This window comes from Seriola dumerili, unplaced genomic scaffold (genome assembly GCF_002260705.1).
Source record: "Seriola dumerili isolate Sdu_G_001 unplaced genomic scaffold, Sdu_1.0 BDQW01000091.1, whole genome shotgun sequence".
Classification (NCBI taxonomy): domain Eukaryota; kingdom Metazoa; phylum Chordata; class Actinopteri; order Carangiformes; family Carangidae; genus Seriola; species Seriola dumerili.
In genome coordinates this window covers 8317135-8327673 of record NW_019174346.1, presented here as the reverse complement: position 1 = coordinate 8327673, position 10539 = coordinate 8317135, and the positions used below count along the sequence as shown (strand labels likewise).

The window sequence follows — 10539 nt, the reverse complement described above, 5'->3', positions numbered from 1 at the left end:
TATATATATATATATATATATATATGACTTAAGAAGTCTGGATTGACAGTGAAGCCCAGTGTTGTAGACTGTACATAACTGTGCATTGATATTAACTGTTGGTATGTAAAACTATCTTTTTATTTTTAATTTTATTGATTTGCTGACTTACAATTCTCATTCCTGGTGACAATGGGAACCACAGAGGAGAGGGTAGTAGCCTCTGAAACACCAGTGGAACGAACGTCCCTTCTCCTCCTGTTGTTACATTGCTGTAGATTGTGCAAGAAATAATGTAACTGATAACTTAAGAATTTACAGTATTAAGGGGTAAAATGGGCTGAATGCATTTTTACATTAATGATCTTTGACTCACTTTAAAATCATTGCAGGTGCTGATCTCACAGAGCCTGGTGATACAGTGAAGGTAATAAGTGGACATCGTCTGGTTCTGCTGTTCAACGAACCTGAAGGCCGGGAAGGAGAAGCGGGCGTGGTGACTGTCCCCATTCTCATGCATGGTGGTCATCTGGTCCTTAGAACACCTGTTTGATATCAAAAAAAGGGTTGGCCTAACACAGAGATCCACTTTCCTCTACACTGAGATTTGATGACTTACGAGACAAAAAGGTTGAAGAAAGTGGAGTTTGCGGGTTGAGGAGAGATGGAGGCATAGCATCTGTCCATGAGGACGTGGTACCTGGTGGGAGAAGAGCAATGGTATTAATGTACTTGTTTTTCTTCTGATAAGACATTTAAGACCATCTACTAATTCTGTGTAGTTTCATTTTGTTCCAGGAGCAGGAAAATGTGAGATTCAATAATGTGTTGCATGAAATTTGTGAGCAGGCTCTTACTGAGCAGTCAGGTTGGCTGCTTGGACCTGGACATAGACATTGGTCCTCAGCTCTAATCCCAGCTGTGGTATGACCAGAGGAGTGGTGAAATTGACATCCTGACAACAGAAATGTATAGTTAGGTGTAACTTCTCGTTATTAACCACATTTTACAGTTTGTTTTTGGGAGGCTTGTTTGTCTTTATTGGCAGATTCTGGTTTGTTTGGTATGTGATGTGGTGTTTGCTGTGTTTTAATACAGAATTTACTTGATCTGAACTACAATGAATTGAATTCATCTGAACCGAATAGTATAAAATAAAATATATGTCTTTTGCACTTTATGTTATAGATTAACATGAATTCCACTTTATTTAATGTCAGTAACAAAACAAACTGGATCATGTGGATGTGAGGCAACAAGAAATACAACTTACTAAATGTTGACATAATCAGTTACACTAAGAAATTGTAGCTTGACTACAACAACAATGAATCAAAGCTGTGTTAGAAGAACAGACCTCACTATGAAACATCTAGTCTGCACTTACACTGAAGAGTTCCATGCTCAAAGTACTGATGAAGCTTCCATTGTTGTCCCTCACTGCAATGGAAGATGCTGACCTAAACAGGGTGGAATTAACTGGATGAAAGACATTTGACTGTATCCTACATGTCACTGTACACCACAGGATTATTTCCACCAACACAGGAGAATAAGCTACTCTCAGTTTGAAAACCCAATCTTATTTACTGAGAGACTGTGATGAGGACAGAAGCTAAACACATCCGAACAGTTTGGCTTGTTTATGTTTTATGTTGAACTGTTGGTTTTTTCAATTCCTCACAAAAGCAGAGAAAATGACTTAAAAATTAATGTTAATGTTTTTCCAAAAAATTTAGAGACATTGCTGCTACTGTATGCTGTGGTGTGTACATGTAAATAAAATAGGGTCAGAATTTTGTTATAATCAATTTTCTTTGCTAATAGTAAAATAAGCAACTTCCCTTATTTTTAGAGGAGTGGTAAGCCAAACTAGGCTGATATCACAATAACCACACTTCAAGAGGAAAAAGACTATCAATGTATTTGCCTACTTTTGTTTTTGATTAGGAAAAATTGTAAAATCTCTCAAAAACCAATTTATAACTTTATGAAGCACAACTTTCATAGAACACTCACCACCAGAATGGTCAAAGACACAGTCTGAGTCCCCATCTAACAACATTTCCAGTTATATACAGTAAACAGAATAAGTCACTGGATGGATACAAGCAGGGATCTTACACTTCCACCTGGGTGTTGTTGATGAGATACTCCAGAGGGTAAGCACAGGAATAATAATATTTGAGCTCAGCGTTATAGGTAACTATTCCCGTAGTTGGATCATGGGAGTGCACCACACCACTGATATTAACCGTCTGGATGTTGGAGAAGTCAGCAAAGATCCCTGTGCCAGCTGCACTGGTGGTCTGGAGGCAACATTTACAGTAGAGTCAAGCACAGAGAAAAAAAGAGAGGATGCTTTGAGAAAACATATGGTTATCCCACCATCCTCTACTAACCAGGAAGGTGCTGCCGCAAGCATTGGTCATGTTGATGGGGAAGGTGAACCTGACAACAGGCAGGTTAGAAGATTCATCCAAGGTTCCTTGACACTCCGGCTTGTTGAATATGTGGTTGAGGATGAGAAGAGACTCGTTGTAGCCAGTGTAGACAACAGGGCAGATTAGAATAGCCAGGCTAATCGAGGATGTGCCACATTCAACTGAAATGTCAGTGTGTTCTGTAAGAGAGGGACGGGTACATCACCAGGCTTTCTCTGCAAATGTCACTTGAAATCTTGATCAGTTAAAAACTAATTTCATGTCTGAAAGGAAAAAAAGCTAAATTCCAACTCTAAATCTGCTATTTTAATTTTCCTGCTTTGTTGTTTACATTTGTGGCAAAATTGCATTCATCTAGAGGTTGTCAAAATAATATGCTTCTCATTAACCAAAGAGTAGAACATACAGAAAATGTCTTTTCATGACCTCCATAGAGAGATGAGACATAACATATACACATCAGAAAAAGCTGAAGCAGGCGTACCTACCTGGACGTCGAAGGTCATTTTGGCATGTTAATTGACTGCTTTTGGCCACCATGGATACCAGGAAGAGGAAGCTAAGAACGTTCATTTTTGCCTCTCTTGGTATGGACATACCTGTAATAGCAAAATATAAAGAAGAACCTTAAATTTCTGTATTGTAGTTATTGTTTTTACCTTACTTGGCACCCACTTTAACTGTCTCACTGTCTTTGTGTCTCTGCCTATCTCCATAGAGCTGTATGAGATTCTTATATATAGCTATGACTCTTTCTTAGGATTGGATAGAAACAAGGTCAGTGTAGTTTGGTGTGTCCATCTTAACTTCACTGTATGGGAACAATTGTTTTGTAGAGGGAGTTCTATGGACCATACCTTGAAGGTATGGTCCATAGAACTCCCTGTACAAAAGAGTTAGTGAAACCCTACACAACGAGAGTCTTTATGAGGAACCAGAAACAATGGCCTAGCTCCTTTTGAAATACAGATTCCCTTAGAATGATAACATGAGACTTCATGAAGTAAGTGTTAAATCACTGGGGACCACACTCAATACTTTGATGCCCTTTTTAGGTGAGAGTCTATTTTTTTTAACAATAATGGCAATATCCTTTAGCAGGAGCCAAAGATGATCCTGTGGGATAATTGCCTGTCTCAGCTGCCGTGTCCAAATTGGTCTGAAGACTTTTTTTAAATTGTTATTAGAAAATATGTTTTATTGGTTTTCAAAGTGTTTCCACATAGAGAAGTGTACAAGACATAACAACCCAACCATCCCCCAAATACAAAAGTGCATTATCATCAAAAACATTGCTATAATACCACCCACCCACCCATAGGGTCACAAGTTAATGCACATATTAACATATATAACGTTATCCAGTCCTTGGAACAAACAAAGAGGTCCTTTCCAGTGTTGTAGTAAAGTCCAGTGAGTTGGGAGGCTTCCTGGTGGAGTAAAGTCCTGTCTGGCTGTGTTGCTTTGCTGTTATCTCCTTTGTTCTCCTCACAGAGTTAGCTGTTCCACGCTAACTCTGCTGTGACTCCTGTTGCTTGGAAAATCAGCTGGCCTTGTGTCGTAGCTGCTGATTCTGAAGAGAATTTAAATAAAAACAATAAAAAAAAACTATAAGGTGAAAATGTCCTAGATGTGCAATAAAATTACTGTAAAACACAACATCATTATAATGCATGTATGAATGTATAATGAGGAATTCTCTTGAAGGTTGACATACAGTGGTGAAAGGGTCATTGTACACACCTGCCCTCAATTTCCAGTGCAGACATGGTCCTGCTGTCCATATGCCTCACTCCTTCTATAGAAAAGTCCTCTCTATACCCACACGACCACCACCAGAACAATGCAACAATAGAAAATGTTCAGACAATCACAATGAGTCTGTCTACCAATAAAAATGAAAACAGAAATCAATGACAAACAATCTCACTGCCCAGACAAAGACCCCAGAGATCCGATGCTTGATAATTGTGGCATGGAGGGCTTACTGGTCCCAGCCTTACATGGCATAGCTGTCGCGGTAAAACAATTGAGATGATGTTTAGAAAATGACATCCTCGAGCAAAACTGTAGGTTAGCAAGTGCTGGACTAGGTAATCCTCAAGGCAAGTCTAGGTAGTCACTACAAACGATTTGTAATTCATCTGATTATTCGGAGTGCGTCATACATCCCTGCCTCCGAGAGTAGAATAAATTATCTACTCTGTCCAAAAACCATTCCAGTTGAAGTTGCAAAAAGGATTACGTTTATGACCATTGAAATACTACACCTGCAGAGTATTAGCAGAATCAACTCGTAAAACAAGTGCCATTACGAGTTTGTTGGATGCACTTCAAAGCTAGCTGTTAGCTGCAAGTAACCTAGCTTGAGTACAACTTTGTAGGTTCGCTCTCACGGGATAGCTTTGGAAAAGAATTACTTTTTATTGGCACGAGGGCTCAAGTGAGCATGCATTTACAACAACCAATCTTGACTTTACTTACCTGTCCAGTAAGAACTTAGCCACCTGTGCATCGGACTGGAAGCCCTTCTGCCGGCAGAATTCTCGCCACCTTTGAATCGATTCCCCAACATTTATATGCAGGTCTTCATTCGTTCCTTCTCCATTTCTCTCCTCCTCGCCATATATTCATCCAAACGTCTTTTCTTTGGTCGTGTCTGTGCCTCCGCCATTTCCCAAAATAGAGTCGTTAGACCTAGTTCACGGCGCAGTCCAGCTATCTACTCTCAGATACTCACGCTACTCTATCAACTCTGCTCACTCTGCAAAATCTTTTGTTTTTTATTTTAATACCTTCTATGCTTCAGAAAACATCAAAAACATATATTTAGGAAAAGTCATGGAGTGAGAGACCTGTAGATTTTATTTAAACAAAGTTATTTACATAATAAAAACTCAGACGGTCCGTCAGACCATCTTGGCGGTTCTAGTGTTAACCAACTGATAAATTTCATTGGGCTTCACTGTTAAATATAGTTGGGTATTGTCTGCATAATAATGCAAGTTTATGGAGTGTTTACTAATAATATTTCCTAAAGGAAGCTTTAATAAGGTGAATAAAACTGGTCCAAGCACAGAACCCTGTGAAACTCTATGACTAATTCTTGTATGCATGGAGAATTTATCGTTAATGTGTACAAACTTAAATCAATCTGATAAATAGGACTTAAACCAGCTTTGTGTGGTTCCTTAAACACCAATTAAATGTCTCTGTCTCTGTAATAGGATTTGATGGTTAAGAATCTGTATAATTACAGCCACTCTAAAGTACTGAAGTACATAGCCTGTTAAGAAAAACTGATCATATCTAGTAAAGAAGTGCTAACTAAGGGTAAAACTTAACCTTAAGCAGCCTACTTGGGATCAGGTCTAATAGACAGGTTGAATGTCTGGATGAAGAAATCATTTAAGTTAGTTGGTGGAGGTTAGTTAGTGGAGAAAGTATACATCAGATTTTACATCTGTTTGTAAGGTTCCTATGTTTGAAGATAAATCAGTGGCAATCAAGGGCAGGAAGTGATGAATTGGTGAAACTGTTTCTAATAGTTAGAATTGTGTCATTAAAGAAGCTCATGAAGTCATTATTACTGAGATGTGTAGGAAAACATGAATCAAAAGGTCAGGTCAAAAGAAATGTACTTTACATTTTGTTTTGAACTCCATTAAGACCTAATGGTCTGAAACACGTAGCTTGTACTTGACACAGCTCTGGTATGACTTGAGCAGGGAATTTTGCTTCATGTCTGCCCAGCTACAAAAATCTGAAAAAAAAACAAGATTATCATTTTTATTTTTAAATCTTTATTGCAAGAATCCAAAATATGTGTATATCCAAAAATATGAAATTCCTAACCTTTTGTTCTAGAGGTGCTCATGTAGAAAAAAAGAAGGATGTTAAGAAAAACGTGCTGTTGTTTCATACTTTGATTAAGTTGAAAAATTTTAGTAAAAAACAAATTGAGTTTTTCAGTCTAAAAACTTAACTTTAAATCATCCCTGTTTACCTGGCCTGAATGATATTGTTTTTTGTACTTGGAAGCAGAAAGGTATGTCGGTGACTTACATAACTTTGCCTCATTTGCACCGTTACGAGTTGTTTACAGTATCCCTGCATCCATTTTTTTCTGAAATTTACAAATTTGAGACTATGTCAGGAAGCATATGCCCAATTATGAAATCCTGGATGAGCATGAGTGTATATTTGTTTGGTTCTTATATAGAAAAGTAACACCAAAAGGATTGATTATCACTAAAGGTGTGAATCATAGACTCTCTGTACCTTTCACTCTGTCCCTCTTTAGATAAGAGTTATAAATTACAAACCACATTCCATTCCTGAGTGACCTGCAGAACATTCTTCACAGAAAGATCTGAGGAAGAATATGAAATCAAATAACTAACTGTTCTGTAAAGCATGTGATGCTTCGATGCAATAACTTCCCAGTCTATCCTCTAGAATTGCAGAAATACAACATATAGGTTTCAAGACAATATCTTTCTTGTGACCATACTGTCAGCATCCTTCACACAATATGAAATCAACCTTTGTATTATTCTTGTCCATCATTATTAGTAGCATTAGGTTCAGTGTGCCAGTTCGCACTTAAAAGAACTAGTTCAAAGTTCAGTTCATACAGATGAAAATGAACTAGTTCATGTTCATGGTTCTTTTTTTTTTTTCAGAGACATGATTTACATTTAAAACCGTCTGTACTGCCAGCACCAGCCATGCTGGGCTGTGTTTATGTAGACGTCATGCGACATGCCGTAAAACTGTCATAAGCTTACTGTCGTGAGCGGCGCCCCTCACGTTCACGTTTATCATTTGTAAACTGATTCGTTCAGTTCAGCATTTACAAAAAATATGAATGTCATGTTCATGCGTTCATGCACAACACTGATTAGGTTTAAATGTTGTTTCATTTAATGTTTTATGGTAATGGTGGAAGACGGATGTGTGAGATTTATAGGTAAACTCTAGAATTAAACAATTTAAAAGTTCAGTGGAAAATTACTCTCTTCTCGAAGTTGAACAAAAGGAAAAGATGGGTGCCGCCCCTGAAATGTGTGCAACCAGGGGATAAAGCAGTTATGATCATTTCACAAATTGCTCTTAGCCCCTAGCTTTTAGCCAGGGCTCTAAGTTATTGGCTCTAAGTCATCAACTCTCGCTCTTAGCTCTAAGCTCTTAGCAACCACTCTTAGCAACTGCTCTTAGTCATTGCTTTTTGCCATTTTCCATTTTATTGTTTTATCCGCATCCTTTGTTCTTTCTTTGTCACGTGCTCCAAGTAACATTCTTTTTGTCTACATGCGCAATCTTTTATATTTATAATCTAAGTCAAAACCAACTGAACTAAAACAGCAGACATACCACTGAGTAATTTTTGTAACCTTTAATTATTATCATGTTCTCATTTTTGACAGTTTTAGAGTCATCTGGTCAACAGCAGTCTCCTCTAAAGTTATCCAGCAAAAGTTAAATGCATTACAGTTTATTTCGCATTAACCCGCAAGAGAAGCCAGCAGATAACACATCTGCCCACGACCGCCTGCAGAGAAGCCTACCAGAAATCACCACCACCATACCAGAGTTCCCGGGACAGAAAGTCTACTGGCTAACTCCACCAAAGCTGAACCGCTGAGAAACCGGCAGAATCCATCACTGTAATAACGGGACATGGCCTCCAGGGGAATGCACCTACATCCTGCAGCTCCAGGGTTACCATGGCAACCTCAGCCACCTGGGTTCCAGCCAAGGGTCTCCAGCTACAGCACAACTAGGCCGGTCTTAACATTCTGCTCATGATTGGGTTGGTGTCGAAATATAGCAATATTTAATCACCAAATCTCATTCGTAAATTAAGTGATCATTAGCTGCATCGCCACAGTGTATAGCCATAACATATCCTCTCCCCCAAAAACACTAATTTTATTATTACTTTAACCTTGATGATTATTACATGTTGCATTTACTCTGTAGATAGTAGTCTAGTTAAGAAACTTCTTTATTTACACTCCGTCGTTGTCTTGTTGTGTTCTTTTGAAGTAGAGACTAGAGATCACATTCATCAATGAACCAATTCATTGTTGTCCTCCCGAGGACTGGTGACCCCTTTTCAACCAGAGCAAATTCTAAATTGTGGTGTTCATGCTACACCAGTAAATACGAAAAATTGGCTGTTTTGTTTGGTGATTGCAAAAACGTTAATTTTGCCAGTGTGGAAACTGGACATTTGATTTGGGATTGGGAGAAATAGCAAACACACTACATCTGGAGGAACTGAGATAATTAAGCTAGAGGAGGTGTGTGCAATAAGATCAGGTACTGAAATTATTTCAGGGTAAGGATTATTGTGTTGTATGTATAACACCTTGCTGCTTATTCCTTTTCTTTTTTTATGTTGTTATTTTTTTTTAAAACTGCTTTGCATTTTGTATTTGTATTGCAATTTTGTATTCTTCTTCATTTGCTTGCTCTAGATAATAAACATATACTGGTTGTATATGTCATGGTCTCAGCCTGGAGGCTCCAGGGTTTTGGTTTTTTGGACTTTCTTGATTTAGTTTTCTGTGTTTTTGGTATTTCTAGTGTCTAGTTTAGTCTTCCCTGTCTTGTGCTCTGTTTCCCCGTGCACTTCCTATTTTATTTTGTAATTTGTTTCCTTGTGTGTCTGAGTGTTTTGCTTCCTGTCTTGGTCCTGTTTTCTGTGTGGTGATTGTCTGCCCCGCCCTAAGGTGTTTTACCTGTGCTCAATCACCCATGCTTCCCTTGTCTATATAGTCTTTGTGCTCCCCTTTGTCTGTGTCAGTTCGTCGGTTTAGTTTTGGGTTTGTTCACGTCCTCGCTTCATGTTAATTATTTTGGTAAATAAACCTGTCTGCACCGTCTCCCGTGTGTTGGCTGCAATTGGGTCCACCCCTACCTACCACCAAACCGTGACAGTATACTGCTGACAGCTGTCTTCATGGGGCCACAGAAGAGTGGGACACTGTATATTGTTTTGGTTAATCTGCTGGAAAGGTCACTCATGTAAGGTTATCAATCAAAGAGCTACACCCACCCATTATCTTCAACAACAGAAATTGAGGGTCAAATCCCTCAGTATGTCTTCTCACATTTTCCTTTATATAAATGGAAACTTTCACGTGTCTGACATTTATTGGGATTAAGGGGGCGACACTTCAGTACACTCTGAGCAAAAGACTGAAAAACTCTTTTTAAGTGATCAAAATTGCAAATTTGAATTCTTTCTCTGAAAAGGCGTCTCTCAAAGACGTTCTGTAATACATTAAACAACAGATACAGCTGAGCTATTGTATTATATATTGTCAAAATTACAGGAAAGTAGAGGGCAACAGTTTCTCTTATTAACTACACGAATGCATGTGTCATTTATTACCAGCACCTAGTTGTATATAAACATGATTATAAACATGATGGAAGATAGGGTTGCCTGGCAACACATAATTTCATGAAAATCCAGTCATACATTTTCAAACTGGTGGGAAAAAAAACACTGCCAACAAAATACTGCCAGTAGCTTTTACAAAGTTAACTTGTGAACCTATTATCACTTTTTATCACCAGAAACAATCCAAAACATATATAAAATTAATTTAGTCATAAGTAAATGTAATGTAAATGTAAATTGCAATTCATGGCCACTGCCTTAACCCCTTGGCCACCAAAGCTCTTCTAGCGTGTAATTATTGTATAAATCTATGCACACTGTCTTTATATGTTGTGCCAATAACAATACAGTAGCTACAGAGGTGACACAGTTCTAAACTGCACTGAAAGTACATTAATGCTTTTCTGAAACCAGTTGTTAATGCTCTGATTATAAAAGAATAATGATATAATATCGTGTCTCTAATTCTTCTTGGGTGCTGTTCTTTATGAATGAATTTTGAAATTCTCCTCTCTAATTTGTTAAAAAAAAAAAAAAAACACATGCATGTGGAAGAAGTAGGATGCCAATAGAAAAATTAAGTAAGGGAGACTATATTCATTGTAACTAGTTAGGTTTGTGTCACAATCGGCTGCTCAGTTCCCCTCAGTCCCTGTCTCCTGTCACTTCTCACAGCTCCCAGGAGAAGTTACTCCCTTC

General features: G+C 38.1%; 1 protein-coding gene across 1 annotated transcript in view; it reads right to left on the bottom strand.

The window, feature by feature from the left end:
• Positions 1–2996, bottom strand: part of LOC111222394 (zona pellucida-like domain-containing protein 1) — a 4021-nt gene extending 1025 nt beyond the window's left edge. Inside the window, exons 1-8 of the mRNA XM_022746110.1 lie at positions 2912–2996; positions 2382–2602; positions 2104–2288; positions 1367–1439; positions 837–934; positions 599–679; positions 356–524; positions 152–251 (exon numbers count right to left, since the gene is read on the bottom strand). Of these exons, the coding sequence (XP_022601831.1) occupies positions 152–251; positions 356–524; positions 599–679; positions 837–934; positions 1367–1439; positions 2104–2288; positions 2382–2602; positions 2912–2996 (1012 nt within the window). The remainder of the gene's footprint in view (positions 1–151; positions 252–355; positions 525–598; positions 680–836; positions 935–1366; positions 1440–2103; positions 2289–2381; positions 2603–2911) is intronic.
• Positions 2997–10539: the final 7543 nt, after the last annotated feature.